The following is an 18,972-nucleotide window of genomic DNA, read 5'->3' on the forward strand; positions in this document are numbered from 1 at the left end:
CTGCGAAGGGAGCAGAATGCAATCCATGTTGTGTGCGACAGAAATCATTATTCCATCAGCAACAGAAAATATCAAGTTTCTCTGGAGCAAAACAAAGTATTCCCTGCAAATGAGGTTATAAACAAAGTTGTAAACACCGGCTCCTTGTTATGCTAACTCAGTATTAACCAAATCCACCTGACTGGGAAAAGTACTTTGTTTTACGTGCTGAGGACCCATTAGCTAATTGCCATAGAAATCTGGCATTTTATATAACGATTTAACCCTTGTGGAGCTGTCAGGCTGGTAGAAGAGGGCAGCCAGCCCAGGAGAGCAGGGTGGGCAGGGGCAGGGGGGCATCCCGGCATGCTCGCATGGACCACCTCTCCTCCTGGGGTTACGGCATCCCCCTTCTGCTATTGCCACAGTGTTTCTTTGCCGGGAGGATTTCAGTGCTGTGAAAACCAGCCCACGCTGCGTTTGCTTTCATTCTCTGCGTCTACAAAGAAATCAGCTCCAAGAAATTTAAGTTGTTTGCTTCAGCAGGTGATGCTCGAAGACCTGCTGGTCCCTGGTAGCCCCTCACACTGTCCCCATCTCTCTTTCCCCTCCCTGGCATTTTTCTGTGTCCTTCCCTCCCTGCCTTCCATCCCCAGCTTGCACAGCCCGAAGCAGGAGCTCCTGTCCCCGGCTGGCAGGGAGGAGAGGAAGCTCTCAGCCAACAAGGTGGGCTACTGCAAGGTGGGACCTCCTGGAGACCCAGCGTCGCTCAGATAAGTGATCAGGAGCTGGCAGTGCTGCAAAACCCTGTTTGCTCATGAGACGTGAGCAGAAGATGCTGAGATAGAAATTGCTGGAATCTAACAGGGATGGCAGAGACAGCCCAGAAGAGGCCAAAGAGTGACTTTATATCATAGCTCTGCTGGCAAGCACTAGCTAGAGCACCATGCCTCGGGTCATCAGCAGGAGGATGCTGATGCCCGCCCCTGTCACGCCTTGCGATGCTCACAACCCAGCAGATGGTTTGGGGCTGTGCTTGTGACCACCACAGTGACCCACCAGGCTCGTGAACCACCGGCAGAGAAAACCTTCCTTCAGATGTATGGCTTCATTAGAAACCTTTCTCAAGGGTTCATCAGCATATAAAAACCCACCAATTTCCTCCTTCTTGGCCTCTGTAGTCTCCAGGGCTTGCAGGACACCCCAGCTTTGCAGCCCCAAAAGCCACCCCGTTTCACAAGCCCTTCTGGGCCAAACCCAGAAGGGATGCGCTGGTGCAGGCAGCAGGCAGCAGGCAGGCAGCCCACTGCTGCACATCAGCAACGAGCATCGAGCCCAGAAAACAGGCAGCCCACCTCCAGCCTGGGACACAACAGCGGGGTCCTGCTCCTGTATGTCCCCGCCGCACACATCACAGCTGCCGGAGCCACCCGGACGGGCACACCTGGGGATGTGTTCTGATGTCAACGCAAGGCTTGGCCATGGCGCTTTCTCTTCGCAGAAGCATTTTCCACGCAGACTGTGCACGTGTGTGTGCGCATGTACGCGCATGTATGCAGTTTTCTTGGCAAGGTCCTCGCTGCTGTGACAGCAGGACTTCTGTGCAGCTGCTCCATTCTGCCAGCTGCAATAAATTTCTTTGCTAGCTAGCGCTGCTCGTCTGAATCGAATATAGTTTATTTCATTTTAAGAAGTCTTTTTTTTTTTTTTTTTCATTTCAGGAAAATGAATGTTAGAGACAGATAAGAAACTATAGTCTGCTTTCAAGAAGGTTACAAGAAAACTGCATCTTGCATTACTAATCCTTTATCTTTCATGTTAACAAAAAGATTACTGACATATTTTTGAATGAAAGAAAATAAAATAGCAAATGCATCTAAAGAACTGTGTAACTTTCATGCAACACACAAATTGGTTGTTAAACGTGGAAAAAAAAAGGAGGAGAATGAAGGGAAAATTCATAATACATTTCCCTTTGTAAACTGAGCAAACCAACTTTCTATAATAAGATAAACTAGTGGAGGACTAGAAGATGCTTCTTTCATAAACGGAGTACAACGCTATTTTTACCGGAGGCTGGATTCAGATGGCAAAGGAGGAAATCTCCCTGGCTCAGGTTTTCCAGGAAGGGGATCAGGCGGTGCCAGCCCCAGGGCAGCCGTTCTGCCCTCCTGGGGGCTGGGGAGCTGCATCCCCCAGCCCCTTTCACCAGCCTTGGCTTCAAAAGTGGCGTCAGTCTGCCAAAAATCAGATGCAGGGTGAACACATCCCACCACGTGGGCCATCTCCAGGACAGACAGCTGTCACGGGGGACCTGGACTGTGCCTCCCTCTGCGGTGCATTGCTCTGTCCCCCTGTGCCAAATCCGCCCAGGATGAGCTTTTCTGGTGCTTCTCTCCCCAAACCTCCCTGGAAATCCTAGTGCTGATCCTCAGCCCTGCTTTTCCAGGAGAAAACATCCCCCTGCCTTGGCACACAGTGGTTCATTAGGAAACCCGTAATTGAATTCCCTGACCATTCAGTTCTAAAACCCCTTTGATCGAGAATTAGTTAATTACATTGGGCCCAGTATATTCCTTGTTACAAATTTCGCCCATGTCCCCCAGATATGTGATTGCAGGCTCCGCTGGTATTGTGTCCTTTGAAATGCATTTATGAGCCTTTGAAGCTCTCCCCCCTTAATGATGCATTGTTCGTTAATAAGTTGCCTGTAACATTTCCCCATTAGGAAATAGCTGTCTGCGACTCACTTTGGCTTGAATGAGTAATAATAATCCAAATGTAATTGATAATGTTGGAGAATAAATGGGGATAGGCGCTACCTGGAGAATTGGCTCGAGCAGGGCGGAGGGAGAGATCGTGGTCCCTGCCTGCCTCCCCACCGGCGACCTTCGCCATGCTCGCCCTGCCAGAAATCCATTTGACTTTGAGACAGGGGCTGAATCAAAACTCCCGGCAGAAGATAAGAGCTGGGGAGATCACAGGTAGAGAGTCTCGGTGCGGGCAGCCGTCTCTGCCTCCAGCCGGGGGAGCGGGAGAAGCACGCCAGGTTTCTGGGGAAGGTGAGAGGAGATAAGGAGCATCTGGAAGCATGGCAGGAGAGGAGGCAGATGGGGAGATAAGGCTGAGATGGGGAGATTGCGCCTTGCTCATCTCAGCCAGGAGAGGTTTAATGAGGCAGATCAGGGGGCTCTGCGGAGAAAAGGTGGTGGACCCCCTTCGTTCTTCTCCTTTAGGGCTGGAGGTCGGTTGTGCCCTCTCCAAGCAGCAGCATCTCAACAAAAGTCCTATCCCAGACTCCCCCAAAAATGTCTATTTCCCCAAGGCTTTGCTCCCTGCCCCACACCACAGCAGCAGCACCGTGGTGTGAGTCTCTGCCCAAATAACCTCCCCAGCTGCTTGCTGGCATGTCCAACCCTCCTGGGCACCCTGCATCCAGGCAGGGTGCTGCTCCCCAGCACTCACAGCTCCCTGCCACGTGGATTTTGCCCTTCCTTTTCAAATAATTGCATTTGTCCCCATTAAAAAAAAAAAAAAAAAAAAAAATGAGATGAGAGTACTGCCAGGAAAGACTTCCCTGCAGTGTCTGTGCAGATGTCTTGTCCTGGCTGGGAGGGCAGGATCTGTAGGATCACGCTCCTGCCATGGAAAGCTTTCCTTGCTAAAACATCCCTGTGTAATTCCAAGCAGTGTGGGACAAAAAAAGCTGAAAAAACATATGTAGGAAATACACAAGCGGGATGTGAATACCTGCCAAGCCAGGCAGGAGCATGCAGGGAGCAGTAATGAAACGAGGCAGAGGCTCTTGCCCAAGCTGGTCCAGCAACAGGGAGGTGGAAGGGATGTTCTGCCTGCTTCTTCCCTGTGGCTTCCCCCCTGCAGCCCACTCTGGTTTTCCCTTTACAGGGCAGAAGGGAGCCTGCAGGCAGTGCCAGCCCCAGCCCAGCACGTCCCTCTGGCCAGGGTGGAGTTTGGCACCCAAGGTCTCCAGGCACGTGTGACTATGGTAGAATTTGGTCTCGAAGAGAGGAGAGCATCCAGAAAGAGACCCACAAACTGAGCTCAGCTCAGTCGCACAAACTGACTGGTTGGAATATAATCGGTGCTGGGAAATCTCAGAGCCTTTCCTTCCAGCACCATTCAGTGGAGGTGCTCAGCCATGCCTGTTAAGGCAGCACTTTTCACGTAGAAACTGACCTAAAATCAAGAAAGTTTAAACAAAAGGGTTAAATATCTCCCCTTCTGTCTCCAGCTAAACGCAAAGCAATCAAATTTGGATTTATAAAAGCATTGTTTTGCTTTAACTCCTACCAAAATATCCTTGAATTGCTGTTTTGCTTCGACCCCCTTCTCAAGCCCCCCCCAAGCACTGGTCCCACTGCACATCACTCTGTCTGCACATCGCCCCCTCTTGCACATCGCTCCCGTTTGCCCATCGCTCCGCTTGCACATCACTCTGCTTGCAGGTCCCTCTGGCTTGCAAACTGCTCCTCTTGCACATCACTTGCGAGGTCTTGTCTCTTCCATTTGCTTCTATTGCCCTCTGCTGGGGACTGTCAAAGGGAAGGCTGATCCCCTGGGCAGTGCCTTCTCCTTTCCGTCTCCCCCTGCAATTTTTGGGGAGCCGCAGAGCCACGGGTCGGAGTGCCAGCACCCCACCGCAGCAGCGATCCCTCGTCACCGCTCGCAGGTCTCGGAGTGGCCACTCGCCCACGGCACTGCACACCCGCTCATGGACGTGGCTAGCCCCGTGCGTGGCCAGCGCATCTGGCCGAGAGGACACGCGTGACGGTGAGCAGGCACCAGAGACGTCCCCATGTGGGTGCACAGACATGTGTGAGATATAAAGCATCTCGGCTCTGCTTTCGCACCTACTTGTGCACAGCTCGAAAGCTCTGTGCATCCAGAGCTGGGCCAGACTTTACCCACAAGCTCAAAGCAGGACAGAGCTAGTCCTGAGCATCACCTCCCAACACGCTTTGCTCTCTGCAACCTTTGCATTTCAGCTGGCGTCAGCAGGGGATGCATAGGGTGGTTCGCACATAGAGCAGGAAAAGAGGACATCCAGAACGGCCACACTGCCAAAACCAAAGTATGTGCTGTAATCTCTGGTGAGGACCTTCAGAGACTGACCAGGTTTGGGCTAAGGCAGTGGCTGAACCTACAGGACCTTTGTTTTCAGCGAGGGAGTGGTGGGAAGTGCAGGATCCAAAACGACAGGGCTCCAGGGGAACCAAATGGCAATGAAGTGTTGCCCTGAAGGGACACTACTGGGTCTCATTCATTAATGACCTTGGCTGGCAGAAGAAAGGTCCATCAAGTTACTGACGCCTCAAGACTGAAGAGCATCAGCAGTGTGAAGAGAAGACCCACAAAACCCTGAGGATTGCTGTGGGCAGCACAAAAGCTCGTGCACACAGCAAGCAGCAAGGAGGATTGCTGCTGCGACCTGGGAGCATCGCTGCTGGAAAGCCTGGAAGAGGAGGGCAAACACAGGAGCGTGAGCTGATCCCGTCACACCCGTCACAGCGAGAGCTCCAGCCAAGCCCCTGCTGTGGCTGCGGTGCCAGCAAGCTCTCACCTTTAGGGCCTGGGAGCAATTTTGGGGGGCAAAGCTGAGCGCAAGTGTCCCACTGTGGCCATGCAGCAATCTCTCCCAGGCCAGGCAGAAACCCGAAGATGTGATGCTCTGTCACAGAGATAACCGTGCCCCACGCTGGGCCGCCACCAGCCAGCTCAGAAAAGGAACAAATTGTCAGTATTCAGAGGAATATTCTTCATTTCCAAGCATATCATTTCTGTCCTCTGGCAAAAAGGCCCCCCGCCCAGATTTTTAGCAGCTTTTGCATTTCATCGGGCTGAATCCAAGGTGGAAAAGGGGAGGGAAGAAACTGGAGACCATTTTCCTTCGAGAGCTGGGGGGATTTCAGCAGCAGAGAGGTGCTGCAGGGGTCAATTGGGGCTCTCCTGTGCAGCATGGGGAACAGCGTGGGTCTGCACTCAGAGCTGGAGGGAAGGGATGGCCCAGCAAGGATGGGTCAGGAAGCAGGAGAAAGGGAAGTTACCATCCCACCAGCCCTCATAAAGGGTGTCCTGGGGTGCCCTGGGGGTGTCCAGCTTCGGGGGGGATGATCTTTCCTCCTTCAAAGCGGTGCCACCTCCTACTATTTCCCAGTTCCACCTGGACCTGCTTCTCCCCAGCAGCTGGAGAAAAAGTTTGGAGAAGAGTGTCACAGGCAGGAAAGGAGAGAAAAATAGCTGTGGGTCTTTGAGCACCAAGGGGATGGAAATGGAAGCGACTACAAAATTTCAAAGCCAGCCTGTGCCCCTCGGTCACGGCCAGCACTGGGTGGGCTGAGGAGGGGAGACAGACGCCTGCCCAGCGGTCTCCGCTTCCAGAAGTCTTTGCACACTCACCGGATTATAGATGATGGAGGAGAGGAACGCCTTATACCAATTAATTCCCAAAGTGTAATTAACGTCTGGGCCAGCTCTGTGTGATCCCCAGCTGCTAATGAAGCATGGCACCGCTTTAATTCCTGCTACGCTGCACCATCTTCTTATTAAATCCAGGAGTAAGTTCCATCACATTTCCCTTAGAGGGAAAAAGGAAAGAGAGAGAAATGGAGCAGGATTTGTCTCAATGAAATATGATAGATTAGAGTTTGCTGGATAAAGAAAGTAGGAGTGGGGGGAGGGCACGAAATGTGAAATTTCGTAGGTGTGTGCGTGAGCACGGGCATCTGTATATTCTCTCTCGCAATGACCTCCTTACACCCCATCCATCAGCCTGGGGTTGGCTTATTCTAACTAGCAGAGTCTTTTCTCGTGTCTAACAGGCCCATCAGACACAATCTGCATGCCAATTACCAGAGCAGACCCCCTGATACTGAAAAATGGAAATTAGCTGTCAAGCAAAAAACGGCATCAGCAGGCTGGGTTTGGATTGCCTGCGCTCCCCGCTCGCTCGCGCCGCCGCTCATATCCATATGCACTCTGCTCCGCGTGCAGCCGTGACAAGGGAGCCCCCGATGGAAAAAGTAATCTAGAATAATAATAAAATAAAAAATAATAAAAACACCCCCCCACACCCAACTAGCATATTTTATTGTTATTCGTATTGGTTGCCAACATTCAGGGCACAATGAAAAATTCACCAGAGGGCAAGAGCCAGCCAGAGGAGGAGGGGGGAAAAGAGTTTGGATAATTGCGTTTTCGCGGTGGGTAGATCAAGCGATGTAAGGGAAGGACGCAGGGAGGAAATGTTAGTGTAAGGGCAAACCAGAACCAGGTCTGGTTCCTCTGATGCTCCGGGGTGGACATACACCAGCAGCCACGGGGCTGTACCACCCTAAACCTACCCACTGCAGCTCCGGCACCCGCTGCAGGGTGGGACAAGTCCCACTGCAGGGGATGTAGGATGAGGAAGCTGCCCAGGCAGACATTCCCCAGAATCAGGGTGGGAGATGGTTGAAATGCACTGGCCAGAGTACAGCTACCTGCAGATTTTTCCGTCCAAAATGGGGATGGCAACAGGCTCCCCACAAGAAACGGTGGCCAGGCCATGCTCGAGCTGTTGCCTTGCACAGGCAGGAGCTGGTGGCCTCGGAGGCACTTGGAGAGCTTTTGCCATGAGTCAGGGGGAAAAAGGGAGCTGGAGCTGGGTGCTGGCAAGGCTGGTTGGTCCTGGAGAAATATTTTGGGGAAAAACGCACCGAGACCCAATCGTAATGCCGAATCATCTGCATCCTGCTGACCCGTGATGGAGGAGAAAGGCGAGGTGGGTCAGGAAGATGCATCACCCTTTGCAGCAAAGGACTGAAACAGGGCAGGGGACTAAGGCTGGGGAGGATGAACTGCAGGGTCACAGCAGGAAGAGGAGGAGGAGGAGGAGGAGGAGGAGGAAGGCAACTCTCTTCAGCCCACCTTTGTGCTAAGGGGAGCCCGTGGGGCCAGAGCTGCCCCTCTCAGCAGCCCCTTCCCACTCCTCGCCGGTGACTGTGTTCCCAGGGGGTCACAGCACCGTGGCTTGACAAGCATCACTTAACCTGCCTCCCTGCTCCGTAATAACCTCATATATCAACCGGAAAGAGACCGCAGAGCATGGCTAGAAGGGCTCTGCTTCTACATCCAGTGTCATTATCCCAAGGCCCCTCAGCTCGATACACAAACAGACTGCGGGTCCCCGGGGTGCTGGGAGGGGAGTGCCCTGCGCAGCAGACATCAGTTATTCCTGCACGGGAGGCTGTGCATGGGCACGTGGCCATGGCGTGGGCTCAGCCTGACATCTAGCAGCACTGGGCAAAATGGGGTGCTCCAGCTGGTGGCAAACTGGGCTGACTGGGAGCCTGACAGCCTCCTCTGCTCCCAGCACGTCTCAGGTGCCCAGGGACCTCTTCCTGCCCTTCAAGATCATTCAGCAGTAACCTCCCATCTCAGGGCAGCTTTCAGAGGCACTGACCATCTGTCCATGTCCAGCCTCTTCTTCCCCTTCCAGCTGCCCAGCTTGGTGTGGTCTTTAGCCCCTTTTTAAGCAACCAGATCTCTTGTCTCACACCTACAGAGGGCATCCTGTACCTGGCACACTGGGCTGCTGAGGGCCCCAGCATCCCCCATGGAGACTGCAGCCATAACCCTCCTGCCTGCTCTGGGATCCCTGCCTCTCATCTCCACTTTCCCCCCAGCCCTGTTGCCCTGCGCATCATGAGAGGAAGATGCTCCTCCAGCAGCGGGACGTCTGCTGCCTGCTCAGGCTCCCTGGGGTGTTGTGTTGAGCGTGGCATGGAGGCAAACCTCATCCCTTCTCCCCAACCACCACGGAGCAGCAACACAGCAAGCAGGGACTCCCCAGGGCCACGATGGACTGAGCCACCCACAGCTAGCACCTAAAACTGGAGTCCCAGGGACGAGTTGTCCCACTGCTCCACTGGACTGGCCAAATGCCGGAGCACAAGCTCCAGAGAGAAGCAAGTGGGATGGAGGGGAGGGGATGGGGCCAACCTGGAGGACAGCAGAGATGGCAGCAACTGGGGCTGGTGGAGGGTGTTTTGCTTAGAGAAGGCTCAGCTCCACACCCATTCCCCTGTGGCAGGATAACTCACACGCAGACTCTGGGAATAAACAGGACAGGTTGAGCTGAACGACTCAGTTGCTTTTATTGACGGCTTCCAGCAGCCCAGTCAACGGGCTGCCTCACTCAGCAATGCTGCGGAAGGACTGGACAGCGGGGCTTGCCGCTCCCCATTCCACGGGTTTGCGGTACTCCCCCTTGGGCAGCAGGTACTGCCTGCCCCGGTAGTTGGGATGCTCGTAGAAAACCCAGACGCCCTCCAGCACTCTGCAGGCATGGACCTCGCGCATGTGCCACTCCTCCATGACAGAAGGGCAGTCTTCAGTGGCTTCGAACATCTGACCGCCAAAATCTCCCTTCTCAAATACCTGGATGTGGCTCCGGCCTCCACTCGGCTAGAAAAAGAGGAGAGAAAATAGCAGAGCACCGGAGGGAGACACCGACACATCCCCAGCTCCGACAGTCGCCAGTGGATGGGAGCAGAGCTGAAGCACAGTCAGACTCCCATCGGGTACAAACTACCCCCCAGCACACCAGGACAGGGCTGAACAGCTCACATCAGCCCCAAGAGCACAGCAGGGAGGCAGCCGGGATAACTCTTGACCCAGCATCACCCGCAAAGAGGGTACAAAAACACCGAGCTGGAGCAGAGCAGTTTCAGCTCAAACCCCCACCACAGCCCCAGTTTCGCAGGCTGCAGGGAGGGATGAGACCACATCAGCAAGAGCCAGGCTCTCTATCCCAGGCAGCCTGCCCGTCCCGCTGCTGGCCTGAACCCTTCAGCCACTCCACGTGAGCATCAGAAGGAGAGATGAACCCCCTCCACTCCCCACTCCTCCGGGCAACGAGGAGTTTAATGAGCTGGTGACCCCAGCTGGGTTGTATTACAGGCGAACACAGCGCGGGTATTTTCCACTGTGATTTGAAGCGCTGCGTTGCCCGAAGGCACTGCGGCAGTTTTAATCTGCAGCTGCCTGGACACCGTCTTCCTCCGCCTCCCCCGTCCGCCCCAGCCCACTCTCGTTGCCAGCCCCAGCTGAGCTCTGCGGGGTCTCTGCGGTTTCTCCAGGGCGCTCGGACCTTCTGCCTGCAAGGGGTGGGTCCTGTGCAACCTCCCCAGGTGCAGGAGGGGAAGCCCAGCACCAGGTGAACCTGCAGGATAAGGCCTCCACATTTCATCCTGATGGAGGAAGCTGTGTCGCTGTTACACCTCCCCGTGTATTTCGGCTCCATCTCTTATGCCAGATCAGCGCTCTGAACTGGCTGGAAACTCTCCCTGCCTTGTGCAAAGGGATTTAGACCTAGCTCAAACCCAGAACAGGCTCAAAGTGGCCTTAGACCTCCAGACATAGAAGCAAAAGCCCTTCTCAGCTGTGAGACCTGCCTCACGCAATGGGAATCCACGGCTGTGCTATTCAAGCCAGCGATGCACAGGTCCCCACCAGCGTCTGCCACACTGCTGGCAAAAACACATCTCAACCCCAGTACACACCCCATCCACACTCCCATACCCACCAGTTTTAAAGGGTGCTTCTCCCCACAGGCTTCCCAAAGGGATCGTTCCCTCTGTCCCTTTCTCCCCCCAGCACTTCCACAGGGTGTAAACGTTGCTCGCTATCAACCTACACTTCCCCCATCTTCTTCAGGACAGGCACTGCTGGAGGCTGCGGAAGCTTCTCCCCATCCTCAGTTAGGAGGGGATCAGCACAGCATCTATGCTGCAGCGGGGAGACATGCATCCCCCTGTGCTCCCCTAACACCAGGAGACACCAGGCTGCTCCAAGCATGCCCAAGGAGGGCTTCGGGCATCCTTCCCTCTCCTGGTCACTCCAGATCTGCTCCTGAGGCTGCTCTCCCCATGCCCAGAGGGGCTTGGTGATACTGAGATTCAGTTCCCCATATCAGAAGGGAGCCCTGGCTTGCCAGAGAGGCAAACAAACTGCCCCTTATGAGTGCTCCTGCAAAATCTACATCCCACTGATACAAGCCTTGTGCCCACCATCAGATTTGGATCAGTTGGCAGCACACCAGGGGGTAAGGCAAGAGGCAAACCTCAGAGCGACCTGCCCAGACACTGAAGTCCCTAGAGGAACATACAGATACAACTACGCTGCGGTCCCTATGGAAACTCACCTATAAAGCACTCAAAAGGATCTGCTTTTTCCCATTGCAGTCAAGAGTGGAAGAGATTTACCTTCTCCACTCACCAAACACCTTGCCATTCCCAGAACAGGGCTTCAGGAGCAAAGCCCCTATAGCCATCCTCTCCAAGGGAGCTCCTGCAGGTCTCCAGGAAGATGGGGGCCACCCACAAGCGTGCTGAAACCCTTTAATGATAGGTGTGTAAATTAAAGTGTCCCTTGGGAAGAGGTCACACTTACTATCTGGATGGCTTTGCAGGAGCCAAGGCGGTCATTGAGGCCCATCCAGTGGTGGTAGTCAGGATACTCCCCGTGTGTCAGAACATACATGTTCCCGGAGAAGTTGGGCCTCTCATAGGCCACCCAGGTGCCCCCATCCACACGGATGGAGTTGCAGCGGCTCAGGTAGGTGTGAAAATCAGGGCAGTCGCTGTCGCACTCGTAGGAACGACCTAGGAAATTCTTGTCTTCATAGAAGGTGACCTGAAACACAAGCAGAGGAAGGAAAGCAGGGAGGTTCCTCATCACTCAGCGTGTGCACATGCCTGCATCCATATTCTCGCCGCATCATGGCATGAAATATCTGAAAACAGAGTCCTCGAGATGTCAAAAAAAGTCATCAAGCCCAACCACTGAGCGGGATCAACTGCATCCCAACAAACCCTGGCAGCCAATTGACCAGTCTGGCCCCAACGACTCCAGCTGCCACCATTTTCTTGCCCTTCCCAGCACCTAGTTCTGTCCCAATCCAACCCAAAGCTCCCTTGGTGAAGTCCTGCTCCTCTTTGCAGGAAAACACTATTAAAACATTTCCCTCCCACCTTCTCTAGATCAGTAGTTACTAAATTATGGCCAAGGGAGCCATAAATAGTCAACGGACAGTACTAAGCAGCATTTCATTTATGTCGGCTTAACGAGTGTTTGCGGTTAGACCTTTACTGATAAGGGCAGGGTGAGGTCTCTTTCCTCTTGGGTCATGTTTTCTAGCCCTGCGATCGTTCTCCTTGTTCCCACTCTAACGGTCCACAGCTCACTTTTGAAAAAGTCAATGCCAAAAGCTGGACATCACACAAGCTTTACCAGTGCCAAGAAAAACTAAAGGAGCACTCCACGTACGTGGTGGATAGCACAGTTCTTCAGACATCCGAGGACTGCGGTTGCAGTTGGCTTCCTTCTGCTTTGGTTGCTGCAACTTTGTGATACGATCCATCACCACATTTCTTTCCCAAGAGCCGCTCCACAGCCAGGCAGCTGACTGCAAAGCACTTTGCTTAACTATGTTTTTTCCCTACTTGATCACAACCTGTTTCAAAATCATCTCGAGAGCTGGTGAGCAAATCCCATTCCTCTTGCCTGAGGTATCACCCATCCAGCCAGCCCTGGAGAGGCAACGTGTGCTTTCTTCAGAAAGCCCTTCATGGAAATATTGCCAAGCCCCAGACCCAGACCAGTCCTTTGTACAGCCCCATTTTTATATCCTTCCAGATGACAATTATTCATCAAGAGCTGCTCTTTGTAATACGGGTTTCCAAACCATCATGTCTATTTTGACTATAACCCTTGCTCGCTTATGATGCTGTTATGCCAGACCACACCAAAAATTACATTAGTTTGACACAAATCAGTCTCAGTAGATCACTTTCAGCTGCACCCAATCACCAGCCCATCTTCCACCCTAACAGGAGCTTGATTACTTACTCCAGTGTCTTCCAGAGCCTTGCGTTGAATCAACTGATGTGCCAGTTGGTTGATCCAATGCTGTACATACTCAAGACAACATTTCACCTTTTCCAGCCTTCCAGTATGGCACCAGCCCCATACATGCTGCCGAGTTATTTGGTAGCATCTGAGATTGCCTCAGCCAATTCCCCCAGATGCTCTGGAGATAATTTTTCTGGCCACAGTGATTTGAACATCTAACACGCAGTACTCCGTAATCCATATTTTCCATAGTTCCTCCATAGCTTGAGTAATAAGATACACGATCCCCTTTTGCTCCTAGCTGGTTGTACTTCACCTATGGTGCTTTGCCTACTGGTACCAGTCTCACATCACTGCTGTTAAAATACCGTTCATTGTCACAGTTTCAATCCAGGACATAGACTCAAATCTAGGACAACCCGCTCACTATATTTTTTTTCATTCACTTTGTGTTAAAAAATAAGTTAGCCACAGTTTTCCTAGAGCTGGTTGGTCAGTATGTCCCACCAACCTGACCAAGTATCTGCGGAGTCGGACTAATTATGCCAAAGGATTTATGTCCTTGGTCTTGTGGCCTGTTAGTAGACCTTTATTAGGATAATGTTATTTCACTCAGATTTTCCTCTGACTTTCAAGAGACTGGTCTCCCATTACGAAGCAGTCAGAACATACAAAACAACCTCTCCCCACGTCTCTCTCTCCTGAGCAAGCTCTTCCCAGCTTCAGTGCAATGGAGAGTTGGGAGATCTCTACCATCTTTCCAGCAAGTGAATAAAGGTTGTAAAAGGTGTGCACCAAAACGACCAATTTTTGGTTTCCCACACTGCTACTATTGGGTAGTTAACCATGTTGGTCAGCCCTTGCCAGCCACAATCCTGCTGTTGTTTTACAGATCCTGCTTCTGGATCTTTGTCCCTAGAGGCATCACCTGAAAACTCTGCCAGCCTGACCCTAGAGGCAACAATGAAAGCCCTGCTCACTGAGGTTTGGCAGTCACTCCGCACCAGCAATCCTCTTCTTGAAGCCAGTGGTCAAGGAAGCCACAGCATCCCTGTAATACCCTTTGCAGCTCAGCCATCGCCTTCCACTGGGACAGCTGATGAGCTCTCCCTCTCTTCAACCTCACTCCCCAGGCTCTGCAGCCCCTTCTGATCTGCAGTCCCGCTCCTGTCCAGTCGATAGTGAACTCTGCCCAACGCCTGTAAGACCACAGGTCTGGTCTCTGTGCAGGCAGCACCCCGCCCAGGCAGAGGGATGCCTCCTCCTGCCTCACAGCAGGATGGCTGGCACTGGGAAAGGAGTGGGTGTCCATCACCTCTGCTCCTGGCTCCGCGTGAGCTGCTGGGATTTTGTGGCTGGCATTCAGCAGAACCAGCTTCTCTTGCGACGCCTTATCACAGCAACTGTGCACGAAGTTGGTTAAGTTGGCCTTTAATTTTGTAACAGAAAAGCAAAGCTCATTAGATGTTCCTTCCTCACCCAGCCTAACACAACTGAACTGCAATTTGGCAAAGCTACCTGGTGTTCCTAGGAGGGTATTTTCCCTGTACTTATAAAGCCACAAAGCCAAAGAAATCCGAGAGCACATTAAGGGTATGGCCATGCCCACAGAACAGTGACCAACCAAAAGTGTTGTTCATTGTTTTATTCTTAGACCGTTTATAGGGAGACTCAAGGAGAGGGCTCCTGTCCACCCATTCTCCACCCCAGCCCTTTGCACAATTCATTTCAGACCTTCACACTCAGCGCTTCTCAGCTTTCCTCCAATGATTTGGGCACAAACAGACCAGACTGATGTTTTTGCACCCACAGGATAATGACAGGTGAATTACGGATTCCTGTTCCAAATTCATCAGTTTGTTTCAGTCGCATCTCACTCCAACACAAATCGCCTTCCTTCGGTAAAGCCATCAAGTTGCTCTGCTTGCAGCACTAACCCTCGCTCACTGCCCAAGCTTTGCTTTTTTGGGGCTTACCTGGCAGATAATATTTGCCATAGCAGATCTTCCTTACAGGACTATAAAACTCTTACTCCCTTGGCCACCTCATAGCAGTTGTTACATTTCTTCCCAACAGCAGCTCTGTTAGAAGGAAACTCGTAAACACTAACTAGTAGTGCCCACTGCCTTCTAAAGCAGCATGGGGGCAGTGACCCCTCCCTAGGGCAGACCGCTCACTTAGGTTGTGAAAAATAGTGCTTAATTCACTCCCTCACCCTTTTCTTCTCCCTGGAATGTGCTAGACAAGAGCGTGGCATGGAGAAAAGAGGAGATTCCCACTCTTTCACTGACTTAACTCCTCTGGACATTTTGCTGTACCACAGCAGCACATCATCAACGAATTCCCTGTAGCAAGCTCACAGGGGACACGGCTCTCAGCAAGGGTAACGGCAGCATGTATTTAAGTCTCTTTAAGCGGACAGGAGACTCGAGCATGACTCAGTTACATTTCCCCAGCACCTTCTTTATGCACGGGTACATAAAGACTGTACCACTGCTATCTGACAGCCACCAAGTTAGAAGGAAGCAGCGCCCCGTGTTCAGTTCCTAAAGACTGCTCAGAAATAGTCAAATCACTTCAAGCAAAGATCACAGGACAAAAGGTGTGGAGAAGCAGAGACTGAATCTAGATCTTCCATAGCATCGGCCAGTGCCTACCAAGCCACTCTGCTTCTGAGCCCTCTGCCCCCTCAGGTCTTACAGTCTCCACGGGTTAAAAGGAACGTAACGCAAAAGCAAAACTCCTACAATGGAAAGACCTGCATCTGTCCACCACCTCTTAACAGCTGCTTAACATTTCACCGAGGAAGCTGGCTGTTACCCCAAAGTTCTTGCCCTCCTTTCCCCGCTGTTTATCCCTGCCCACTCCCAACCCTGCACCAAGCTCTGTGTGACCAGTCAGCTGGGCTCTGCTCACTTCAAGACTGAAGAACGCAGCGTTAGAGCTGGATCCCCACCGGATGCACGTCACTCTAGCCGAAGTTGAGCTTTCTGATCTACCTCCATCTCCAGTTTAAATTCACCTTTGCCGAGTCCACCAAATCCCAAGGCCGGTTCGCATCCCTCGGGGAATGCTATTGCCTTTGGTGCTAGGGTCATCATTCAGGCGTCTTTCTGTCGCAGCACACCCTTTGTTCCACCACGGAAGGGGGATGTGGCAGCTGCCACTGGTGTTGGGACTCAGGTCCTCCCAAGGAAGCCTTCCACGAGTCTCTGCTCTGCAAATGCAACTCATCACGTTTGCTGCTGGCACAGCAGCCTCCGCCGCCAATCTACAAGGCATCAGGTCCTGGTGCATCTTAAAATATCCCCTCACCAGTCACTGTGTCCGACTCGATCCTCTCGCAGAGCCACACCTAGAGTAACAGCCAAGATCTGGGAAAAGACTAGGGAGGGCTCCAGCCTCCCTCCATTTGAGCTGGGATTTGAAGCATCTCCTCTTGTCGACAGAGGGGGACTGACAGAGGGGTAGGCTGTCAGCAGAACAAAGATACCGAAATTTCTCCACAACTTACCCCTGATCAATTCTGTACTCCTAGCCACAGTCATGTATAGGCTGCAAATAAACCTACCTTGGTTCCAGCTCTGGACATTTTCTGTTCCAACCAAGCTCCCCAGTGCTGGAGGAACGTCAGAAGCTGTTACAAACAGTCAGGATCTGAGGCACCCTTTTTATAATGGGCTTGTTTTAAACCAGACAGCCGCTTTGTCATGAGAATAGGATCCAAAAATTGAGTCAGTGATTCTGAGGCTATAGCCGATTTCCAGAAAAGCAAACAGGATTATGGAATAAAGGAAGGCTTCGCCATCCTCCCTTTGTTACCATTTGCTGAGTCAGAACACCAAAACTCTGCCAAACACACTCAAAACACGCAGCCCCCTGCCAAGTCCTGGAAGACGGGGGGCAATTTGGCTGCTCTCTCCCTTTCAAGCATGTTAAACAAGAAGGCATCCTTGTCAGCTCTAAAGGGCCCACCCCCACGTGTAAGGAAGAAACACAATATTTATCAGAGAACATTCCCACGCAGCGAAGGATGCAGCTAGGAAATGGTCAACATGTGCTCAGGGCAGACACCACAGGCTTGCAAAGACCAGCCACTGCGTGGGGGCTCTGCTTCAAAAGCTCATGATGGAAACATCTGTGCAGCAAAGAGGCTGCGTATTTTTACAGCACACCCTCAGCTTGAGCTGTATTGCTCCAAATGGTGCCTGACATAGAGGCAAAGAAGTATGTCTGGCCACACACCCCCAAAGAGAGTGATTTCACACATCAGATAGTAAAGAATGATGCCCAGGTTTCTGACCATATCTGCTAGTGTCACAAATTCAACTCAAAACTCCTACACCACTGTCTGAGGTTTGAGCAAAAGTTTTTCTTTTAGCCACACTCTGGCCCACTGAGCAGGGAGGGCGAGGATTGCTGGCTTATGTACATCCACACCCCCCGCCAGTGCATTATGAAAAAACACCTCTGCAGCTATTCACTGCACCAGCCCAAAGGCTTAGCGAAACAAAGGGAAACGAATTTGGCACAGCGGCGCCTGAAACACACAGACCCTATTTCAAATCTGTCAGGACAAGCAGTCTCGCAACAGCAGCTCTGCATGCCACCATGTACACTGCCACAGTCCTGCTAAATGCAGTCTGATATGACAGCCCGAGACAAGACATGATCAGCAGCATCTCATCCTCTTCCCGTTTTACGTTCTTGAATTGCCTAGTGGTGTTGCTTACAGCTCTTACTCTTAGAAAGCTGTGAGGCCAATTAGATTTTTTTTTTTTTAATTCAAATGCCATCTTATAAAGATCAAAGTTCAACCACAATCCAGGTCCTATCAAAAGGCAATCCGGTAGGTTCACTATCACAGAATGATCTCGGTTGGAAAAGTCCTTGAAGCTCCTCCAGTCCAACCATGAACCTCACACTGACCATTCCCAACTCCACCAGATCCCTCAGCGCTGGGTCAACCCGACTCTTCAACCCCTCCAGGGATGGGGACTCCCCCCCTGCCCTGGGCAGCCCATTCCAACGCCCAACAACCCCTTCTGCAAAGAAATCCTTCCTAAGAGCCAGTCTGACCCTGCCCTGGCGCAGCTTGAGGCCATTCCCTCTTGTCCTGGCGCTGGTTCCTTGGCTCAAGAGACTCATCCCCCTTCTCTGCACCCTCCTCTCAGGGAGTTGTAGAGGGCCATGAGGTCTCCCCTCAGCCTCCTCTTCTCCAGACTAAACCCCCCCAGTTCCCTCAGCCGCTCCCCATCAGACCTGTGCTCCAGACCCTGCACCAGCTCTGTTGCCCTTCTCTGGACACGCTCGAGTCATTCAATGGCCTTTTTGGAGTGAGGGGCCCAAAACTGAACCCACTCATCGAGGGGCGGCCTCACCAGTGCCGAGCACAGGGGTCAGATCCCTTCCCTGTCCCTGCTGGCCACGCTAGTGCTGATACAAGCCAGGATGCCATTGGCCTTCTTGGCCACCTGGGCACACTGCTGGCTCCTGTTCAGCCGGCTGGCAATCAACCCCCCCAGGTCCCTCTCTGACTGGCAGCTCTCCAGCCTAGTTGAGATGTCCACTAGGACATCTCAAAGCTCCACTGTGGTCACTTTGCACATGTCTCCTTTAAAAGTCAGTTAAATATAATAAACTCACCTTGCATTGCATCACCTGCCTCCCCAGGAGCCAGGAGAGACCCCTTCAGGAAAATTCTAGCATCACAACAGCTGTGTGCACCAGAGCACTGAATGCCCTTGCTGCCTGCGGTCAGCCATGCAAGGCCTTTGTCTGTTTTGCTTAGCTTATTTAGGTGCTCAGCTACAAGCACATCTCCCCAAGGCAGGTTCCACTAGCACATGAGAATGGTACTCATTCAAGTTGATACTCTTTACAAGAAATATTAAAGGTATGAAGCAGTGTTTGCATCAAAGTGCTGTGCTGGGGAAGCCTTCAAAACCTGCAACTCCATGGCTGTTAATAAATTAGCACTTTTCTCTAGCTGACTAGTTTATATGTCATCAAGCAGTAAAGATGTGTCCCCCTAACACCCACTGTACAGGTAAAACCCTTTCCCTAGGACATGTACCAGGC

The 18,972-nt window shown here is 52.3% G+C and overlaps 1 protein-coding gene across 1 annotated transcript; it reads right to left on the bottom strand.

Moving 5' to 3' along the window:
- Positions 1 to 9,109: 9,109 nt before the first annotated feature.
- CRYGS (crystallin gamma S) lies at positions 9,110 to 13,874 on the bottom strand. The gene is made up of 2 exons (XM_074877985.1): positions 11,431 to 13,874; positions 9,110 to 9,444 (listed from the first exon to the last, which is right to left on the bottom strand). Exons 1-2 carry the CDS (start codon positions 11,713 to 11,715, stop codon positions 9,172 to 9,174), a joined length of 558 nt encoding a protein of 185 aa, XP_074734086.1. The 5' UTR covers positions 11,716 to 13,874; the 3' UTR covers positions 9,110 to 9,171.
- Positions 13,875 to 18,972: the final 5,098 nt, after the last annotated feature.

Source organism: Strix uralensis, chromosome 9 (assembly GCF_047716275.1).
Source record: "Strix uralensis isolate ZFMK-TIS-50842 chromosome 9, bStrUra1, whole genome shotgun sequence".
Classification (NCBI taxonomy): Eukaryota; Metazoa; Chordata; class Aves; order Strigiformes; family Strigidae; genus Strix; species Strix uralensis.